This window comes from Leptonotus elevatus, chromosome 4, assembly GCF_054856555.1.
Source record: "Leptonotus elevatus isolate MCC_2025b chromosome 4, RoL_Lele_1.0, whole genome shotgun sequence".
In the NCBI taxonomy this organism is placed as follows: domain Eukaryota; kingdom Metazoa; phylum Chordata; class Actinopteri; order Syngnathiformes; family Syngnathidae; genus Leptonotus; species Leptonotus elevatus.
This window is the reverse complement of record NC_141242.1, coordinates 15,894,566-15,915,153: the sequence shown is the minus strand read 5'-3', so window position 1 is coordinate 15,915,153 and position 20,588 is coordinate 15,894,566. Positions and strand designations below refer to the sequence as shown.

Genomic DNA, 20,588 nt, shown 5'->3' with positions numbered 1-20,588 from the left:
CTTCCGCAAATCTGCGTCAGCCATGAATGCTACGAAGCCCACGTCACCCTCTCGTGTGTATTCTGATTAATTTTATCAGCTAAGAGACCGAGAATTCAAAACAAAACAAAAAGACATATCCGCTCTCCCGGCTTTAAAGATAGAAGAGTGCTAGAGCACTCTCGCCTCTAGTGGTAGAAACGCAATAATGCGCTCCCGGCCTTAAAGCTGTTCAATGTAGAAATTTGCCCAAAAATATATTTTACAATAGCCCTTTTATTTGACTCAAATATCTTCTAATGAGCAGATTAGCTAGCACCTTAGCTGTTCACTGTGGATACTCCTGCAAGCCTCTGGCGAATAATTTTCAGACTGGCTTTTAAAACTTGACTAAAATTTCACTTCCATTTTTTGTCTTTTAACTCACTTTGTTTTTAATGTAATGATATTTTAATATATTTTTATTATTTTTATGTACAGCACTTTGGTGTCATTGTCTGTGTGGTTTTTTTTTTTAAACACGCTATATAGATTAAGTGGTATATGGATTTGGGTACGAATTTCCCGCCCTCTGTCTGCAGATGTGATGGCATGGAGTAAGCCCTGGATGCAGAGCGCAATTCGCGGTGTGCCACAACGTCAAGTGGACCTAACGTTTGACTCGTTTGACGGATTTTCAACCTCGACGCGCCTTCTTTCTTTCTTTGTTGTTAAACCTGACCCTAACCCTACCACATAACGATTACAGCATGTTTTGAGCACTACTGTATTGAACAACAAAAATTAAAAATTGACCGAAACCTAAATACTAACCTCAACCGTCCAGAGATGCGCTATCTGCTGGGGACATGTAGTACTGCACTTCTGTCTGCTCCTCAAGCCATTTAGGTAGCTCCGCCCCGGCTGACTGAGGCTTAAGTGTTTGCAATTTTCGATGCTCCATAATGTGTAAAAAAAAAAAAAAAACTTAACGTCATAAGACGACGCATCATTAAATCTGCAAATTTTGTTGGGAAGAAAATTGTTTAAACCATTTTTAAAAATCTGTGTGAGCGGAGTCAAACGTTTAAGTCCACCCGACGTTGAGGCACGCCTCGAACTGCACTCTGCATCCAGGGCTACCTAATTGCATTTTGCACAGGGAGTGTGCCGTTAAATTTTTCGGCCACACATGGCAGTAGGGATTCAAAATTCAATTAACTGCATTGAGCAGCTTTAATGGGTTAATGCCATATAGTAATGAACTAATAATTCATTACATTTAAAAGCCCACTATTGATTTCAATAATATACAGGAGTTAACTGAGTAGCACCAACAATTCTGTCCATGTGTGTAAATGCGTAGAAATTGACATACAAGGTCAAATCATTACATGTTAATTTTCCCCTTTCTAGCAGCCCCAAGTTCCTTATTGAAACTTATAGCATTATTACTCCTTTGTTATTAATGGTGTAATTTATGGTGTCCTTGACTCCCTATCAGGGTCTGGATTCAGACAGTCTGAGGGTAGAACCCCTTGGGCAAGATGGAAATGGAGCCCTCTACTGGTATTTTTATGGCACCCGTATGTACAAAGAAGAACTACTCACAAGAAAAGTGGAGAAAATCAGGTATATGCATCTCCTTATTATCAAAAATAGGTAATTTGTTCACAAACATCCTGTTAAAAGTAATGTTAAGTATTTGGTAATTGTTCATATTGGGAGCTTGGCATATAAATAATTAAATTCGATTGATGCCACCTTCCTTACAGTGAAAATCCTGAGTTAACATTACCAGAGAAAAAGAAAAGAGGAAGACCACCAAAGAAAAAAAGAGTTCAAGACCCTGAGCTGAGGTGAATTTTTCATCTGATCTTCCTCAAAATCACACAGACGGAAAAACTGTCTGTTTAAAGTAAAGCCACCCAAACATTTCTGTGTTGTCATATTTTTATGAGAATAACATGCAAACAATGACAGAAGGGGGAGGAAAATATGTAACTGAAACTTCTGCCTAAGGAGACTGAGAGCAATTAATGGTATTTGTTTTCTCCCAAAAATGTAAGTCAGGTGTGTGTCCAATCACTGAGGAGCGGCTTAAATTAAAGCTGCCCTGCCTACTATAAAACACACACACACCCAATAAGAATTGTTTCTTGATGAGAAGCATTGCCTGCTGTGCACCATGCCTCGCTCAAAAGAGCCCTCTGAAGACCTGCGATCAAGAATAGTTGATTTGCATAAGAGAGGTTACAGAACCTTCTCTAAAAGTTTTGATGTTCATCAATCCTCAGTTAGAGAAACTGTCTACAAATGGAACGTTTGGCACTGTTGCATCTCTCCCAAAGAGTGGCCAAAATGATGAATGAAATGATGCCAAAAGTTCAGCGCGGAATACTCAGAGAGGTAACAAAGAACCCTAGAGTGTCTGCTGAAGACTTACGGAAATAGTCCAACATCTCTGTGCACACATAACACTGGCCAAATATGCTGTTCATGGGAGGACTTCACAAGGAAGCCACATCCCAGGAGTCTAACTGAACTGCCACAGTTTTGTAAAGAAGAATGGTCAAAGATTGATCCTGATCTATGTGCCACACTGATCTGCAACTACAGGACGTGTCTGGTTGAAGTTATTGCGGCCAAAGAATGGTGGCGGGGTCAACCAGCTATAAAATGTGAAGGTTAATTTACATATTCCTCCCCCTTCTGCTATTGTTTATTTGTAAACATCATTAGAAAATAACACATAAATGTCTGGGTGTTTTTAGTTAAAGCAGACCCTTTTTGTTTTTATCTGTGTGATTTTGAAAAAGATTAGATCACATTTGATGGTGATTTTATGCAGAAATGTGAGAAATTCAAAAAGCTTCAGATACCTTTTCAGGCCACTGTACCCTAGGGGTATGTCAACTTATGAGCACACTGTACGATGAGAAAAATACTTAATTGCCCATAAAATCCAAAATACAGTGTTAATTGTTTTTGATATTTTCAGGGGTTGAAGTTGACATGAGTAAAGATGTGCATGTATATGGGTGGAAGGATGGTTCGATTCCTTTATGTTTCGTTTAGTCCATAGCAGCAACACGCACGTCTGACATAAGTATCTAAAGTGTGTGGACAGTGAGGGATTTTTACAGCTTTAAGAAATAACGTATTTCACCTATTGCCTGTATTTTTGTATTATGTAAGATTACCCCAGCAATAAACGAACACTATATATCATGTATAGTTTTTTTGTTTTGTTTTGTCAATTGAAAATACAGCTTGACATGACTAGGTGTACGCTATGAGAAGTTAACCTACTGGTAAATACGATCTCACAAAATGATTGAAGTACACTTGTGTTGAGTGCATTGATTGACTGATCGTTTCATATTTGTATGTCTTTTTAGTGAGTCGGAAAGTGAAGAGAATACAGAAAATGGAATGGATTATATACCTCCTGCTAAAGGTGAAATATATATGCATGCAGTACATTAACAGCAATGTATTTGTTGTTTTTTGGTTTTTACCAACGCCTGTGTGTGGATCAGCTGCCTTTTATATTTTTTGCTTCCAATAGGTCGTCAGCGAGGCAGCTGGTCACTTGTGTGCGAAACAGAAGAACAGTGGGTTAACTTGGCACAAAGCATAAAGGACAAACTCTCTCCCCAAGATCGCCATCTCTACCGTGTCATCAGCCAGAATTTTCTGCCTGAGATACGCAGCATGATTGAACACAAGGTCAGATATCGAAAAATCAACACCATTAGTTCACAACTTCACATGGCAGCATTTCATAAGGTCTGTACTCTGTAACATTGAATTGACAATTGAATAATCTCTGAATTTATGTACATTTGTGAACAGAGTAATTTTCAAGAGAAATAATTGATTAAATTAGCATAATGCGTCAGTGGGTCTGTGGAACAGGTGGAATAATGGAGAGCTTTTTTTCTTTATCAGTGTAGCATTTCCACAGCTTATTTGAATGTATTACAACTATACAAGTTCCACAAGCAATGGGCTCCAATTCCTGTAGTGCAGTGGTTCAAGATCTACATAAGTGACTTGAATATCACCGAGATGGCGCCGATGCAAGTGATTATAATAATAATAATGATACATTTTATTTGCAACGCACTTTATATTTCAACAATCTCAAAGTGCTACAGAGTAAAAAAGTAAAAAGCCTAGCACAAGGCTTTTGCAAAAGAGAAGTCTTAACAGCCCGTTAGTAAACGTAAATAGTCTGTGGAGCTCTCAGGTGGGCGGGACAATCTTTCCACAGCCTGGGAGCCACAGAGAAGAAGGCCCGATCGCCCAAAGTGCGGAGGCTTCGTGAGGTGATCTTCGGTATGAGGACTTCTTTGAGATATTGTGGGGCATGACCGTGAATGCACTGATGTGTGAGGAGGGAAACCTTGTATTCAATTCTGAGAGACACCGGGAGCCAATGCAGGGATTTCAGGATGGGGGTGATGTGGTCAAGCTTGTGCACCTCCATCAGGATCCTGACAGCACAGTTCTGGATGTATTTCAGTTTCTGGATGCTCTTACCAGGAATCCCGATGAGGAGTGCATTGCAATAGTCTAGCCTGGCGGAGGTAAAGGCGTGGACGAGCTTCTCTGAATCTGCCAGGGACAGTGTACGACGATTACCTCGACGATGCGCTCTCTAGTATTGTCTTTGTCCTTTTCCTTCATTTCTGGCAACCCTACACCGCTTATTTACACAAGAGAATACTTGCTAAGCATTTGGAAGACTATACTTACATATTGAATAAATGGCTTTAGTGTGTTTTTTAACTCAAGAAACCCTCAACCAAAGGCACGTTCTTAAAGAGGCCCTTGAAAGTCTGTCTGTATTGAGACACTCTTTGCAGCTCTTGTCAAATTTAATTTGAGAAGTGGGACAAACTTGTCAACTCACAAGCCAGTCAAAACTATGATTTCCTATGAAGTGCACTTTTAGGCATCTAAAAGCTGCGTATGTGCAGGTGGAGGAGAGCAAAATGAGAGGGGGGCAAAAAAAGAAGTGTGTGGGAGTACATGACAGAAAAGGGAAGCAAAAACAAAAATAAAAGTAGTTGTTTCACGTCTGCTCTATGTCTACAAGTAAAGCATTGGACATGCCACACAACAAAAAATGTCTAACACCAGTCTAGAAGTCGTTGAACGCTAACGTCAATCCTTTATTTGTGTAGCACCTTTTATACTTCAAAAGAAACAGTGCTTCACAAAACAAATGAGAAAAAACACAAACACATTGCTTCCTACCCACCCACAGTGTATGTACCCCTGGGATAATCAACAGCAGTGTGTTAAAGTAGGTGCAGTTTTAAAAGATCATGAAATGCATAGGATTGCTGCACAGAGTGAACTGAAGAAGATGTATATGTATATACTACATGTATAGCAAACATTGACTGTTTTATCCATTCAAGAAGCACAACCTGGATGGCCTCCATTGTAACCACTTAGAACGGTTGAGAGGATCCCACAGCACAACGAAGCTGTCATTCAAGAGGCTTCATCTAGCCTCAAAGTGAGGCCTGGCTGCTGTCACTGACCCTTAATTGACTGGTGACAGCAGCTCGAGGCACATGGAGGGATACTGTATTTGACAAGTTTACATCAGATCACATGAGAATAATTGTCCAAGTCTGTAAAAACACAAGGAATTTGTCTCTGGTAGTATGAGCTACACTAGTATCGGAAGGGTACCATTTTGAACTCTAGTACCAATCGTTGGGCTTGTCTCAAGACTATCTTGAAGGTGAACATTCTAGATGTGAAGGTCATTGCCTGCTGTGGTTGCATGTGGTCTGCGTTTGCTGTTATTTGAAATGCCTGGCGGGCCGCCGGCCTTATGAAATGCTACGGGAAACTGAATCAATAACATACAAATCTGTTACTTTAATACCAAATTCATAATTATGCATTAAACAGGTAAAGGTGCAGTCTTGAACTTTTAACTGTTATTTCAGGAGCGTGAGCAGAAACAGAAGCTCGAGGATCCAACTCCATTCTGTGCATTACAGCGTTTCTCAGCATTCATAAACCAAGAGGAAAAGGCATGTGTGGCATTTCTCTCTAGTTCCTGCAGCAGTTATGGAGTGGTATAGTTTTGTTCAGCTGTTGTAATTATTTTGTGCCTGCTGTCCACTTGTGAATAAAGCGACCATGTCTGTCAGGCTCTGATGTTCTTGTTTCTTTGTATTCAGGACAACGTGAATGTCACAGCCGAGTTCGAGAAGAGAAATGATGAAGAGCTGGACAGGCAGGTCTTGCTGGCCGAGCAGCGGCGAGAAGTGGAAAGGCTTCAGCAGGAAGAACGACAGCGAGAGAAAATTGAAAAGATCAAAGCTGTGGAGGGTAAGACGATTGGGACACAAAAACTGAGAAACCGTAGTGTTTATGTATGTAAAAAGGTTTTACATGTGACATTCATCTACTTGTGAATCCTCCTCCTGAGTCTTCATTTTAATGAACCATAATATGGGGGTCATACAGAATGAGTCTTCCTTCTAATGAACCTTGATGCCAAACATACAGTTGAAGCAACACATTCACATTCTTTCATCAGCGACCTGCCATCATCACCGAGTGGGCTGTCATGTGGTATTTATAACAACCAGATCAAGGGCACCAGGCAGGCTTTCACATGTACATCACTCAGTTTTATTTATTAATTAGAAAATCTGCCCAAATACAGCAACATTCTATCTTTGTGAGGTATGGACTAGAAGAGACAAAATTCAGCACCACGATCACTCTGCCTCTCTAAGTCTAAATCTGTCAAAAGTGAATAAACTGCTGATTGTGTTTCAGTTGAGCAGCTTCATTAATGTATTATAGATGAACTTCTAGACATGGACTGTTCTGTGTGTATTACACATGTGCGAACATCTTTAAAAAAAAAAAAAAAAAAAAGTAGTGGTGATACATGTTGAGAGCTCTTGATCAACCCTAGGACGGTACGCATAAGGATTTTTATGAGTCTTTAAAGATTTTTTATTTATTTATTTTTGGCATCCCCCATATAAAGCTAAAAACGGACAATTGATCATCGTTGGTCATATTGTATGGGGGGGTACTTCGATAATCTTGCACCTCAGACATAAAGACCACCGGTCAAGAGTGTAATCCTCTGAGGCAGAGCTCTCGCATGATCACACGTTGTGTCACAAACATGAAGACAAGCAACCACTTCTGGATGGTTGCTGAGTGTTTTCTTTGGAAAATACTTACTGCCGTTTCCTTCTCTCTCTCATTGCCTCTCACCTTCACTCTGTTTCTCAGAGCGAGCCAGGAGACGGAAGATGCGAGAGGAAAAGGCCTATCTGTTGTCTGAAGGAAAAGACCTTCCACCGGAACTACTGAATTTAGAGCCTTCTTCACCAGTCCTCAGAACACGAACCACTAAAGAACTGTATGAGGCTTTTACCAAATTTCAAATGAGTAATTTGCAATAATCTTGAATCAAGTTTCTTTTGTTGTCTTTCAGCTTTGACATGGAAGATGACTACACAGGTTTATACAAAGGTATATACTTCCCGAGAAAAGGTGTCTGTGAATGAATGTAGTCATCTCTGACCTTTGCTCTCTCTTCCTAGTGCTGGAGGCCTTGAAGGCTCATAAAGATGCTTGGCCTTTCTTAGAACCTGTGGATGAATCCTATGCCCCCAATTACCATGACATAATCCAGGTACAAAAACAACATAATAATCAATCATTTGGTTGTAGAACCTGCCAGTTCTTCAAAAATAGTTTATTCATCTTCTTTTTTTTTTTTTTTATCTGATATTTTCCACTCTCCCCTTAGACTCCCATGGACCTTTCCACCATTGAGAGGAAACTAAATGATGGAGATTATGTTGCAAAGGAGGAGTTTATTTCTGACGTGAAACTCATATTTAAAAACTGCATTGAGTACAACGGAGAAGAAAGTGGTAAAAGAAAACATTAATTCACGTACCCACACAAACACTAACATCTAGGCAGTCAACCAGGGTTGGGTGTGATGGGGAACAAAGAAAGGGATGTACTTAATTTTGAAATAGGGCTAGGGGCCAGGGCAGCCTTGACAGTGATTAATGAGGAATGATTGAGCAGTGCTCCAAATGCTCAGGATGAACTGAGCCCTTTAGTGCCAGAGAAACATTCCAGCTTGTAAGCCCCCTTCTAGAGCTATCCATTCTCCTGAATACTTTCCCTAGGGATGGGGGGGGGTGTTAGTGGGAATGGTGATGTTGGACCATGGTAGAAGAGAGGATAGAAGGAGCAGGGGTCAACATATGCACTCCGACCTAATGGAATGATCAGAGCTAGCTTGAGAGCAGTCTGTATGTAAGAGCATCAGTGTGCTGTTGTGTATTTGTGTTCGTAAAGATGAAAGGTTGTGGTTGGGGTGAGTGGGCCACATGTTAGTGTGTATTTTCTTTTGTCAGTCTGGGTGGTCAACAAGAAAGGATTTGGTTATAAATGTTTAAGCATCCACACTTATGTCTGTTTCCTCCCAGATTACACTGTGATGGCAGAGTCTCTCGAACGCTGTTTTAACCGGGCCCAATTAAAACACTTGCCATCAGAGGATGGTGACACTGATGAGGAATTCTATATCAGCAAAGAAAACAAGGAGCGCAAGGATAAAAAGCGAAATCGTAGCAGCAAACATTTGGGACCTGAAAGTTTAATCAAGGCCACGGAAGAGGTCCAGCGTAAACAAATTGTGCAGGGAGGCAAAGGCCAAATGCTGTTGGAGGACCAGGTTGACAAACCAGTTAGACCAGTTCCACACTCTCATTGGGGCTTTCCTCAGAACCATCAACACAGACATCAAGGCGACATCAGGGGCATGTACCACCCAGGACAACAGGTATATTTAGATTCATAACAGTATTTAAATGTTGACAAAAACTGCAATTTTAACTTCTTCTTGTCTGGCCAGTTACATCGTCCTCCAGGTCCGCACATGTATGCTCATAGAATGAGCATGGATCCCCATTTTGCCTACCCAGGTCACATTCCAAGGCTTGGCGACCCCAACTCAAATCGTTTGCCCCACAACTTTAATGTGCAGGTACAAAGTCCTACTACACTTGTATCATGTTTATGGGGAAAATGCCACCACTGTGTGTGTGTGTTCTATTATTGTAAAATATTTAGGCCTATTTAGCACGGACATTTTAACAAAGCACAATATAAATTTAAATGCGTCCACATCAGAGACATGTTAGCGAATGGTACATTAAACACCAAATGCGGGGAGAGCAATTGAGCATTTTCTGGCGGTGCAATTGCACTTTATAGTCAATGTACAGTACTTTGCACCGGCGGGCGCTGTTGCATGCAGTGCGGTGCGGATGACACATTTGTAGGCTATTTGGAGCGGGACACGGTGCGCCGCACTTAAAATCGGTACATTAACATATTCACCAAATTTAAACATAAATACATTTCTTTGCACGAGCCAATCAGCTTTGGGAGCGGACTGCAAAGTCACACACGGCGTCCTGTACAGATCACCCGGAGATAGTGGTAAGTGTTTACTTGTTTAAAACTGTTGATAGCAATAGTGCTAACATTAGCTAAAGTATTTAGCACGGCCACCAGAATGCAAGTGAAAAAGTGGAAGCGCTCGAGAGGGGCTCTCATCAAAGAAAAAAACGGAAGGCGCTGCAGGAGAACGAGTGGCTCACCTGTAGTGCAGTACTCGACAGCACTCTTTATTTATTTATTATTTATTTATTTATTTATTTAACATAGTTTAACAAGCAACCCTCTCCTTCTATGGTGTGCACAATAAAGCTGCCTTTGCTCACAAACGACAGTGAGCAAGGCGAACTCCCGTGTTTGGTGTTTAATTCAAACACACTTGCTTGCAGTGTTTTTTTTCCCGTTTTTTTTTCTTTTGCTTGCGTCATCACAACATCCTCTTTCGGCCATATTCTTTCGGCTTGAATTTTATTTTGCAAAATGCATAAATAAATGCATATTTTTGCCATTTTCAGCCAAACATTTTCAGGCATGGTCAGATTTTTTGTATAAAATATTAAAATAACCTTATTAAATGTTTAGTCACACCCAAATCCACAATGCTGAAATTGAAAATAATGGACTTTAACAAAAAGAATGATAATATTGTCATTAATTCTTGAACAAAAGTCTTTGACTCAGATTTCATGGGTGCAAAACTATGTGAACCTCTCACTAAATCGGACATTGAACTTCCTTTTGCATTGACAACTTCATCCAAACACTTTCTTTAGTGATTTATCAGTCTTTCACTTCTACTTTGGGGGATTTTTGCCACTCTTCCTTGCAAAATGCAGCCAGTTGAGAGAGGTTGGATGGGCGTCTAGTATAAACTGCCCGCTTCAGGTCCCGCCACAGTATTTTGAAAGGATTTAAGTCTGGATTTTGACTGGGCACATCCAGAAAATTAATCTTGTTGTTCTTTAGCCATTCCTTGGTTGTATTGCTGGAATGCTTTGGATTATTGTCATGTTGCATGATCCATTGTTTACTAGGCTGTAACTTCACAAAGGACGACTTTAGGTTATGATCCAGGATTTCACAATATTCCTCTGAATTCATGATTCCCTGGATTATGTGGAGTTGTCCAGGTCCTGAGGATGAAAAGCCAGCCCAGAATTAACATTCTCACCCCGATGCTTCATTCTAGGGTGAAGGTTCTTTTGCTGGTTTGCAGTGTTGACTTTTCACCAAACATGACTGTTTTAGTTGTGACCAAACAGTTAAATTTTGGACTCATCTGTCCACAGAAGGGACTTCCAAAAAGCTTCAGTGTTGTCCAGGTACTCACTGGCAAAGTTGAGATGGGCAGCTTTGATCTTTTTTGTGAGCAGAGGCTTCTACCTAGCAAGCGTCCCATGAAAGCCTTGTCCATTGACTTTTCTTCTGATTGTTGAAGCATGCACATGTATCCCAGATGCAGCAAAATAAGTCTGCAAATCCCTTGATGTAATGTTCGAGTTGGCTTTTTACCTGAATTATCATTTTTCTTGTAGTTCTTGCTGATATTTTAGAAGGTCGTCAACTACTAGGCAGGATTGTAGTAATTTTCAGTGTTCTCTAGTTGCAGATGATCTGCTTCAGTGGAATGAGTTGATCAATTTTGTTTAGATGACTTAATAGCTTTCCCCAGACAGATGTGCTGTCACTACCCACTTCCTGAGGTCCCCTGAGATTTCTCTTCCTCTCAGCATGACTGACCTGTATGGGGTTCACCTGGGCAAGACTAAAGTGATGTGATTTTGTCTCTGTTTCAGTCAGTGATGCACAATTTCTTCGCTAAACCTCTCATTTCATTGGTCCATTTCAGTGGTTAGTTTAGCTACCAATTTGTCCTACCTGATCCTACTTGACTGCTTGTTTTAAGCAATGCAGCTCAGAGTTCACTTACTTTTGCACCTACATGAATTGATCAAAAACCCGTTTTAAAGAACAATGCATTGAATTGATGAACCTACACCTGCTATTTCATATAAAATGTAATGGTTCAGATTGAAACAATTGGAAAGTCCAAATTGCCCTCACCGTCAGTACTTTAAAGCAATCCCTGACCTTTGTTGCACGATAGACAAATTTCAAGCAAATACTTAGAACTTTGGGCGCATAGAAACAAATACTCACCATTACGCTAATTGTAGTTGTAATTAGTGAAGTCCTGTGCACGGTGAAGGCGAAGGTTTGCGAGTGTTTCCCAAGGTAGCAAATGTTGACTTTTCCTCAATGTTGGAAGCAGATGAGCGAGCCAAAAGTCCTCTTTAAATTAGCTAACTGGAAGACAAGATGCCAAAAACACATGAATAGCAATTAGTCGACTCTAAGCGTGGACATCAATGACTCGTCAGCTAGTCCACTAATCTGTTCAACCCCTCACACACAGATGGTTGTAAACCTGTTCCCTTTTTGGTTATATTTTCAGCATCATATGGGCCATAGGTATCCAATTGGCCCCGAGGGTAACCAGCCTCTTCACCAGCAGCACCACCCTTATATGGGTCCAACACATGGCCCATCTCTGGGCCCCCGTCCAATGGCCCTTCAACTTAGGCCTCCTTCTGAAGCCAGCATATACCCATCCCACTACCGTCCAGACGGCCACACGATACACCCAATGGGGAACCAGTTATCAAGGCCTGACGGGCCTCAACAGCACAATTACACAGGCATGAGATCTCTTGGTATGGGACTGTCTAACATATGGACTACCGGTAGTTTGAATCACCAGCGTCCGGAGAGACCGAGTGGAACACACATGCAAGACCCTAGTATGGTCAGCCAGCACAATTTGAGTTATGGAGGGGTGCCACCTCCAGTGGGACATAAACCATGGCCGGAAGCTGCTGGATATCCACATCCCCTTCCCAATGCACAATACCAAATGTCTGCAGCAGTGGTCAGCTCCCTGGGTCCTGTGCAGCAATGCTCTCCGTTAGCCCACTCAGACTCCTCCACCAAGACTGGGTTAGCCTCTATGTTGGAAAGTCCAGAAATGCTAGCTTTACAACAGCTGTCAGCCTCTTCGAGACCTCCTGCTGGTTCCCCCCGTCAGGACGTGGGCAACTTTCAACAAGCCAAGTCCCCCTCAGGGGTTGGCAGCATCCCAACTCGTCCCTCTCAGCAGCCTCCCCCAGCCCCTGAGGTTCAGCTGCTGCGTCCTGCTGGAGACAATGGGCCAGACGGCCAGTCTTCCCCACATACAGACATTCAGCCCAAAGGTAGATCTGATCTAAGGTTTTTTGTTGTTGTTGTTTTGTTTATACTGCTTCTGGTAAGGGTAAGCCAAAATCAATCTCATTCCTATTTTACAGTCAAGTGTTTGTCTCTTAGGCTGTGTTTTTTGTCATTAGCTTTTTGAGCAAAATTGAATATTCATTAGCACGTTGAAAAGGCAGGTTTTTTTTTAAATAAAATACATGGCATGTCACATTCATTCAACCAAATAGAATCAACTCATAAAATACGAGTTATAATCAAGTTTAATTATGTTAAGTTTCTTGGATTATTGATACAATATACATTTTTTTATACAATTTTTTTTTTTTTACACAGTGATCATGACCTGGAAAAGTAAGGCCAGCCCAGGATATGGCATTGAACTACGTTTTATATTTTAAAAATTAAAAGGTTTGAGATTTGGCATTAGCTGCACGTGAATTGTGCACATTGTTTTGCTTCAATCCCTTTTTCAGCTGACAGTTGGGAAGTCCATATAGACAAATGTCAGAAAGTCTGCTTTGAAAAAATTTAAATCAAACCTGCTCTCTTCCAAGAATTGAGCACATTTCAATTATAAAGCCTCGATCAGCCATTCTATTTAGTATAAAGATATAGAGTGACAAACGAGCTTCTGACACATAAGTACTACATGGAGATGACAAGGTTGTTGTTTTTTTATGTGGGAAACCTAGTGGTGGTTGGGTTCTTTCACTGCCAAACAGTAATTTTCGTTTGAAATATTTGGTAAAAGCAATATTTTTAGCCAGTTTAGCCCTCTGTGTTACCATACTCTTGGTATATTAAGACACTGTTGAAAGAGGTAATATTAACTAACTTACTACTTACCTTGATTAATCATTAATCTTTTCAGTGTTTCGGAAAAACATCCCTATATTAGACCTACACAGTGAGTCTGTAGTGACTATTTGAAAGCAGATCATATATTGTGGTAGAAAAATCCAGTAATGATTTTGTAGACTTGTAGCAATGTCAATTTATGCAACAAAAAGTGTTTGGACATGCTTTGGATTTTTTTACATTGACATTTTAGTTAGGCTGTATGTCTTATAATGCATGTCATATCACATATAAACATGACATATTTCATATCCAAATGATGACTATCTATTTTTTTTTCTTTTTGGCCACTTTGACTTACTTGTTAAAGGGATCACAACCTGCCAAAACTAACACCTTCAATTTTAGGCGTTGGCTTATGTAATATGTATCCAATGTTTCTAGAAATAGAAAATAAATCAAAAATATATTTGATAGGGTACATACTAAATAGTGATTGTATACAATCAGGCATTATGTTTATGTCCCTTTCATTTGTTGTTGTTGACAGGAACATCAGAAAACAAAGTGACTGTAAAAGGTGCTTCCAATGAACTCCCTTCATCAGACAACACTGTTTCAGTTAACCAAGAGCACGCATCCATTCTAAACCCCACGCAACACCACAGTGGGCCAGCAAAAGGAGTGCGGAGCCCTCAAAGACCTCAGAAAAATGTGTCTGGACAAAAATTATCACTGAGTGGAGTAGAGCGCCTAATGCAAGAAGCAGATGGGCAGCTTCAAAATAATGGATCTACTTCTGTGTCCCTGCACTTGCATGTTAGTAGTAAGAATTCCAATAATCCTTATCCACCTAACACTGCTCAACATGCACAGAGCAGTCCTCTCCAGAGCCCTGCACTTGTTCAACAGTGTGCGTCACCATCCATGTCTGAAAGCAACTCGGTACACATGCTAAATACACATCAGAATAACGAGCAGCTCCAGCAACGTCCAACCCAACAAACTTTAAATGGGCCAGCTCTTAACCACCGTCACAACTCGCCTCCACAGATGAGCCTGAACACAACCCAACTGCAAACTCCACTTATCTCCCAAAGCAATCCGAGCATTTCTATGCATGGCATGTCACATGGTGCCTCACAGGGAGCCCAATCCGGACCTCCTCATCCAGCCCCCTTCACCTCTCTGCCCCCCAGCCACCCTACTCCACACTTACCCTCCCAGTCAAGCCAAGCAGAGCATGGAGATCAAGCACCGAGCGAGCCTGCAAGTCGGCGAGACATGGAAGGTGTACATGCAATGAAATCTGGGTCTTCTAATACTGCTTATAAACAGCAGCAGTTTAGTCCTAACCATCATCGAACCCAGATGCTGAGTAGTAACCCAGGTGTGCAGGCAGAAAGAGGTCCAGCACCTTCTCACAATACAACAATGCCTCTTCATTCCCAAGCCCAGGTAAATGGAGGCACGTGTTCATACAGCATGGAGAACCCCCCACATCCACAATATAGCCAGACAAGCATGACCAGGTCCATTTCTCATTCTGCTCACCACCCTTATCACAACCAGACCCTCAACCCTCTCCACAATACCCCAAACCACTCCAGCCATCACCAGCAACAAAAAACTGCCTATTCATTTCACATGCCCGGCCCTCAGCATCTCCATGCCCACCCTAGCATGTACCCGCCACCGCCATTCCAGCAGGAACACTATTACCCCCGACCGCAGGCCCATAATCGTGCCAACAGTAGAGGCGGTTACCCTCCAGAATGTTGGCAGCAATCTCAGCAGACCATGCTGCCTACTACCTACCTGCCCTCAGCGAATGCCAAAGGAAACAATCAGGCCAATGGTGGGTGGGTGTCACCCACAGGTTCTGAGGGCTCCACTACTGTGAGTTTGTTGTCCCCGGAAGTTGGAGGCTTGGAGGAGAGGAAGTGGGAAATCAGAAACAGTGATAGCGATAGTCCAACAAAGCGCATTCGAACTAAGGGGAGCTTGGAGCAACCTGAAAGTCCGAAAGACATCCTGGATCTTGATAGCCACAACGCTGCCACCCGCCACCATCGCAACCAGCCATTTGCCTCCACCGCACATATTTCACCTGGCTTCATATATGACACTCGCAGTGCGCACCCAGCAATGCATCCAGGAATGCATCCAGGTGGTGCGCCACCATCCCCCAATGGGGTTAGTAATGGAGCACTTTACACTAGACCGCCATGCCCAGATCCAGGACGATATACTGTGCGGGGACCTCACCCACACCTGATGGAGGCTCTTCAGCGGCCCCAGCAGTTGCCTCTCTCCCCTGGTCAGATGCGCATGGCCATGTACCCTCGCTCTGGTGGCCACTTTCAAAGTATGATGATGCAGCAGAGAGGTTTGGCATCTAGAAACACCCTACACCCGGGGTAAAAAAACAAACATTTTCTCTTTACATACTGACAAAGCAAATCTCAAAATGCATTTCTAGATTTATTTGCGAAGGATGACTTTTGTCTTTGCTAATAACAAATCTTTGTTTACAACTTAATTCTTGTGGCAAGTTATGTGTTCTTTGAAGACTTTATCAGACTCAAAGTATTTGTAATTTGAGTCATTAATACTATCAAAATGACCAGTATAAGTCTGACTACTTAGTTATGTCATTGTGTGGTGTGTAACAGGCAACAGGTGATGACTGCGCCAGGCGGTTCAAGCTCCAAGCAAGTGTAACATGCATTGTATTACGTGAGTGATGTGGTTCTCATGTTACAATGTACTTCAAATAGTTATCCAAGTCAAACTTCGTTTTCATAATATATTTTCTATGTGAGTAAATATTAACATAACGTGCCTTTGAGGTTTTCGAGATGTTAAGAAATTAGTTTTTTATTAACTAATTGATAGTAAACAATGTACTGTACATACAGTGATAAAAATTCCTGACAGGGTTGACAATGACAGGGTGAGCATTTTTATTTATTTTTTTGCAGCAGATTCGATATATACACTGTAACACTGGTCTGCATTAAAACATAAACAAGAATGAAATATTTTCTAGATTAGTTTTTCACACTGAATATGGTGGTACCATTCAGCTTACCCCTCATGCTCCAGTTTTTCATTTAGTTTTTCCGGCTATTTTTATGTAGTCATTGTATTTATTATTATTATTATTATTATTATTATTATTATTTGTCAAATTACACCAACAAAAATCTAATGATATATTTGGATTCTACATCCGAAACTGCCCAAGAAAATGTTGTTGGCTACTTTGTTTATGCTTTATTATTATTATTATTGCAGACCAGTGTAATATGAACATGTGTATGAATCGTTTGTCCATTTGTGCCCTGTGATTGGCTGGTGATCAGTTGTGGGTTTGTCCTGCCTCTCGCCCAATGACAACTGGGATTAGCTAGGGATTTTCTAAAAGGGTCAGTTACTCCATAATGATAGGGTGAATAGCAATTTTATATGTAAAATGGTTACAGGAAAAAAATATACATGATCAGAAGGACTTATTTTATCTAATAACTAGTAGACAATAAAGCCATATGATAATGATTTAGTATCACTTAAACTGTGCACACTATGTTTATCAGCAGATAAGTTTATAGGCCATGCTAAAATGACATACATCCAAACAAAATGGTATAAAAAAAAAAGAGGAAACACATTTTAAGAGACTTATCATTGTATGTGTGCAAATGTTTAGAGCAGAGTAGATATCGTTGGTGGAAACGGGTTTATAGAGTTTTTACACTGCTACGTTTGATGATGACTGATTGTGATAAGGATTGACCCATGTACTTCATACAACACAACATGTTTAGCTTCCCAAACCTGAATAATTTTTTGTCTCCCCCCCTTTCAGGCATGATGAACCGAAGCAAAAGGAAGACTTGGACATGCTGACCCACCTCACACACTACAGAAGGCATGATTTACAGCATACAGTACAGTATATGGCCACTTGTTCAATTTTGTTACACTGGCTTCCAGTTTTGGTTGTACTTGGAAGTACTGCTGGAAAACCCCTAAATCTAAATTTGACTGAGCCCTTGTGAACAAAGAGATTGCGGTCCTTATGTGTTGTTGTTTTGTAGACACAGAAAGAACAGTTGTCACAACATACACTTGGATCTTCTATTAATTGACTTTACCACTGGACTGCCCTTTTCATTGTGATCAATCGAAATATACACAGGGAGGGGGAACTTTTTTTAAATTTTTTATAATGTTGCCGTTATCTACTGACTCGACTTGTTAAAACTCAGGTACTTTAATGAACGAAGAGTGTACAGTGAGACTGTCTCCTTGACCCAGACAACTCGGGTCCAGTTGTCTTTGGTTGCTTTTTTTGAATGTATGAGTGAATGTTTAGATGATAAGCACACTAGCTGTGAAGGAGAGGGGGAAAAATATGGATGAATAGCTATTCTAATTATTTCCACCCGCTTCCTATCCGTTTCCACTTAGACACTGTGTTTTGTAATCCTAAAGAAAATACACTATTTTACTACGTCCTTCGCTGGTCGTATTGGATTTGACCTGACTCTATCATGCACTGTGGCTTTGTTAAACTAAACCTCCTGAAACTGAGCGGCCTTGGATAGTCTTTATTTTTGAGTAAATCCTTGTTTATATGAATAAATAAATACAAATCTATCCGCCAATTGCTTAGTTGAATAGATTAATCTGTAACGAAGGCAACATCGTCAGAAGTCGTGTTCATGCCTGCTGTTACATTTTGAGAGAAACCCCATACTGAACATCTAATGTGACATTTGGCGTTTTGCATTTTTGCGCTATGTCGAGATGTGATATGAACAGCCTTGTTCCTCTGCGTGTTTGCTTCTGTAATTTGCTTCCTCCTCTCAGGGACTACACTTTGTACGGGTATTTTCATCCACTGTTATGAAAGAGGTGCAGCTTGAAGGAAACATTTTACTATATTTGTAGCAAGTTGACCCGTTTCATGTGAGATCCACTTTTCCTTTTGTTTTCATGAAGTCATGAATTTGAATGTCTTATTTCTCACTGGGCTTATTTGATGTCACACAGTGGATTTAATCGTTTTTGGGGTATCTTTTATACCTTTTTTGTTTTGTTTTGACCTCAGAGCCGCCACCATTGTTTTTTGTTTTATATCTCGATCTGTTTGACAGCAAGTCAGTCTACCTCGATGAGCCAATCTGTGGATTCTACAGCGCCCTGTAAGTCCATTACTTTTCAAAAATTCATTTTAGGCTTGATCATATATTAGCGTCTTTAGTAAATGTTGTCATGCTGTGCCAAATGATGGTGCTCACTGCTCTACCGAATACAGATGTGACATAAAATGAATCTTGTTAAAACATCCTAAATGACAATTTTACATTAACACTGCATACTTGTACACAATACATGGTGTTGATGTATTTGTGGTTGCCTTCCTACTTGCATATTTTTTATCCATGTGCAAATTGGTAAGTTTGACATGCACTATATTGGCACCCCTGATTAAGTTGCGTTCTTTAGCTTCTAATTTAGTTGTTTGCTTTTTAATCATAGTAGCAACATATTTAAAAAGAGGAAAATCCAACCTTTAATTGAATTTACCCCCATATTAAGAAATTATCATAGGTAGACACGTCACTGTATCTTCTTTCGTCAACGGCCAACATTGTCAATCCATCATATTTAAAGCTGAACCAAACAGTAATTGTCAATCCATCGTCCCATATTTTAACTGTGCTTTTGTCATGGCTAAATTACAGTGAATACAGTCAACTTCACCGGTCGCTACTATTTTAGGATCATCAGTAAATTTCAACGGTCCGTCAATCCGTCATCATCGTGATGAACTGGTGAGTGGTGAAATGTTTTTTATTAAAACATTTTTTTTTAACTGACGTTCCCTAGTCTGTCAGTTTTTCAAAGTTTTCTGTTCGCCAATAAAACGGGCATCCATCATTGACGGAATTCCCTCTGAAATGACTGTATTGTTTTACAGTACATCAAATCACGTGCCACAATCACTTTGTAGAACCCCCCCCCCCCCCCCCGTTTTGCCAACAAAAAACAAAATATTTCATATGTGAAATTACAGATCTTATACCATTCCTCTTTCCACATGTCTCTAAATCATCCAGTGACCTGGGTCCTCCTTGGCAGGCACTCTCCCCTTTAGGTCACGCCACAGGTTTTCAATGGGGTTGAGGTCTGGGAACTGAGATGTGCATGGGAGGAGGCAAGGAACTTAATTCTGTCTGGTGAACCATTTCTAGAATTTTCAGTATGAGTACGCTGCTGCAATAAAAATTTAATCTATTTTAAGGCTTTTAACACACGTAAACCAGGGGTGCCAATAATTATGGATGGTACTGTAGTTTGGCATGGAGCAATAAAACATTTATAGCAACAGGTACCTAAGTTTTATATATGTTGATGATGCAGGATTAATAGGGGGAAAAAATAGTAGCTTCCAGGAGTTATGCTTTGGTATTCTATTAAAATTGTGAAATGTAGTGGATCTAATGAGGGCTCGGAGGTTGTGTCTTCACTTGTACTGTTTTACAAGGATACAGTATGTGAAGTTGTGGGTGGTGGTTTCTTACAGTGTACAGGTGTGTGCGCAAGTGTTTGTATTCCCGTGTGTGTCAGTTGTGCAGAATTGATGCCAGTTATCAGTGTGTATATGTATGCGTGTGCACAAGTCCAATGTCATTCAATAGCGAAAACCATTTAGATGTGTAATATATTTATTTGCTATTTTCTGTATGTATTTTTTCTTCATTTGTGTTAATTTTAATATAAGTGTGCTGTCCAAGTTTCTGTTTTGTTTTTAAATGTTGGATACTGGATAGTATGAAGAGTTACCTGTTTAATTTGAAAATGAGTTAACTTTTACTTTTTCTTTTTTCTTTTTGACTTGAATGACACGGATTGTTTGGGAAATGGACTGGATTAATTTCTATACTGTACATTTCTTAGAAATAAATAAGTTTGCTCAAATTGAAGTGTTTGTGTCAATATCAAATACAATAGGCAATGGAGCCATTGATTATTTTTTATTTCAGTACAGTACTGTATTGCCAAAATACATTTAGTAA

The 20,588-nt window shown here is 40.5% G+C and overlaps 1 protein-coding gene across 3 annotated transcripts in view; it reads left to right on the top strand.

Annotated features, from left to right (window-relative positions):
* The window catches only part of cecr2 (CECR2 histone acetyl-lysine reader), a 33,377-nt gene extending 12,887 nt beyond the window's left edge, over nucleotides 1-20,490 (top strand). The window contains exons 4-19 of one of the 3 annotated variants that reach the window (XM_086072705.1): nucleotides 1,463-1,590; nucleotides 1,734-1,817; nucleotides 3,360-3,418; nucleotides 3,530-3,690; nucleotides 5,937-6,023; nucleotides 6,174-6,324; nucleotides 7,252-7,381; nucleotides 7,457-7,494; nucleotides 7,566-7,657; nucleotides 7,775-7,901; nucleotides 8,472-8,827; nucleotides 8,900-9,031; nucleotides 11,903-12,698; nucleotides 14,048-15,917; nucleotides 16,173-16,236; nucleotides 17,369-20,490. In XM_086072705.1, the coding sequence (XP_085928831.1) occupies nucleotides 1,463-1,590; nucleotides 1,734-1,817; nucleotides 3,360-3,418; nucleotides 3,530-3,690; nucleotides 5,937-6,023; nucleotides 6,174-6,324; nucleotides 7,252-7,381; nucleotides 7,457-7,494; nucleotides 7,566-7,657; nucleotides 7,775-7,901; nucleotides 8,472-8,827; nucleotides 8,900-9,031; nucleotides 11,903-12,698; nucleotides 14,048-15,917; nucleotides 16,173-16,221 (4,260 nt within the window). In that variant the 3' untranslated portion in view covers nucleotides 16,222-16,236; nucleotides 17,369-20,490. The remainder of the gene's footprint in view (nucleotides 1-1,462; nucleotides 1,591-1,733; nucleotides 1,818-3,359; nucleotides 3,419-3,529; nucleotides 3,691-5,936; nucleotides 6,024-6,173; nucleotides 6,325-7,251; nucleotides 7,382-7,456; nucleotides 7,495-7,565; nucleotides 7,658-7,774; nucleotides 7,902-8,471; nucleotides 8,828-8,899; nucleotides 9,032-11,902; nucleotides 12,699-14,047; nucleotides 15,918-16,172; nucleotides 16,237-17,368) is intronic. The other 2 variants (XM_086072706.1, XM_086072707.1) reach the window with 2 other exon arrangements.
* Nucleotides 20,491-20,588: the final 98 nt, after the last annotated feature.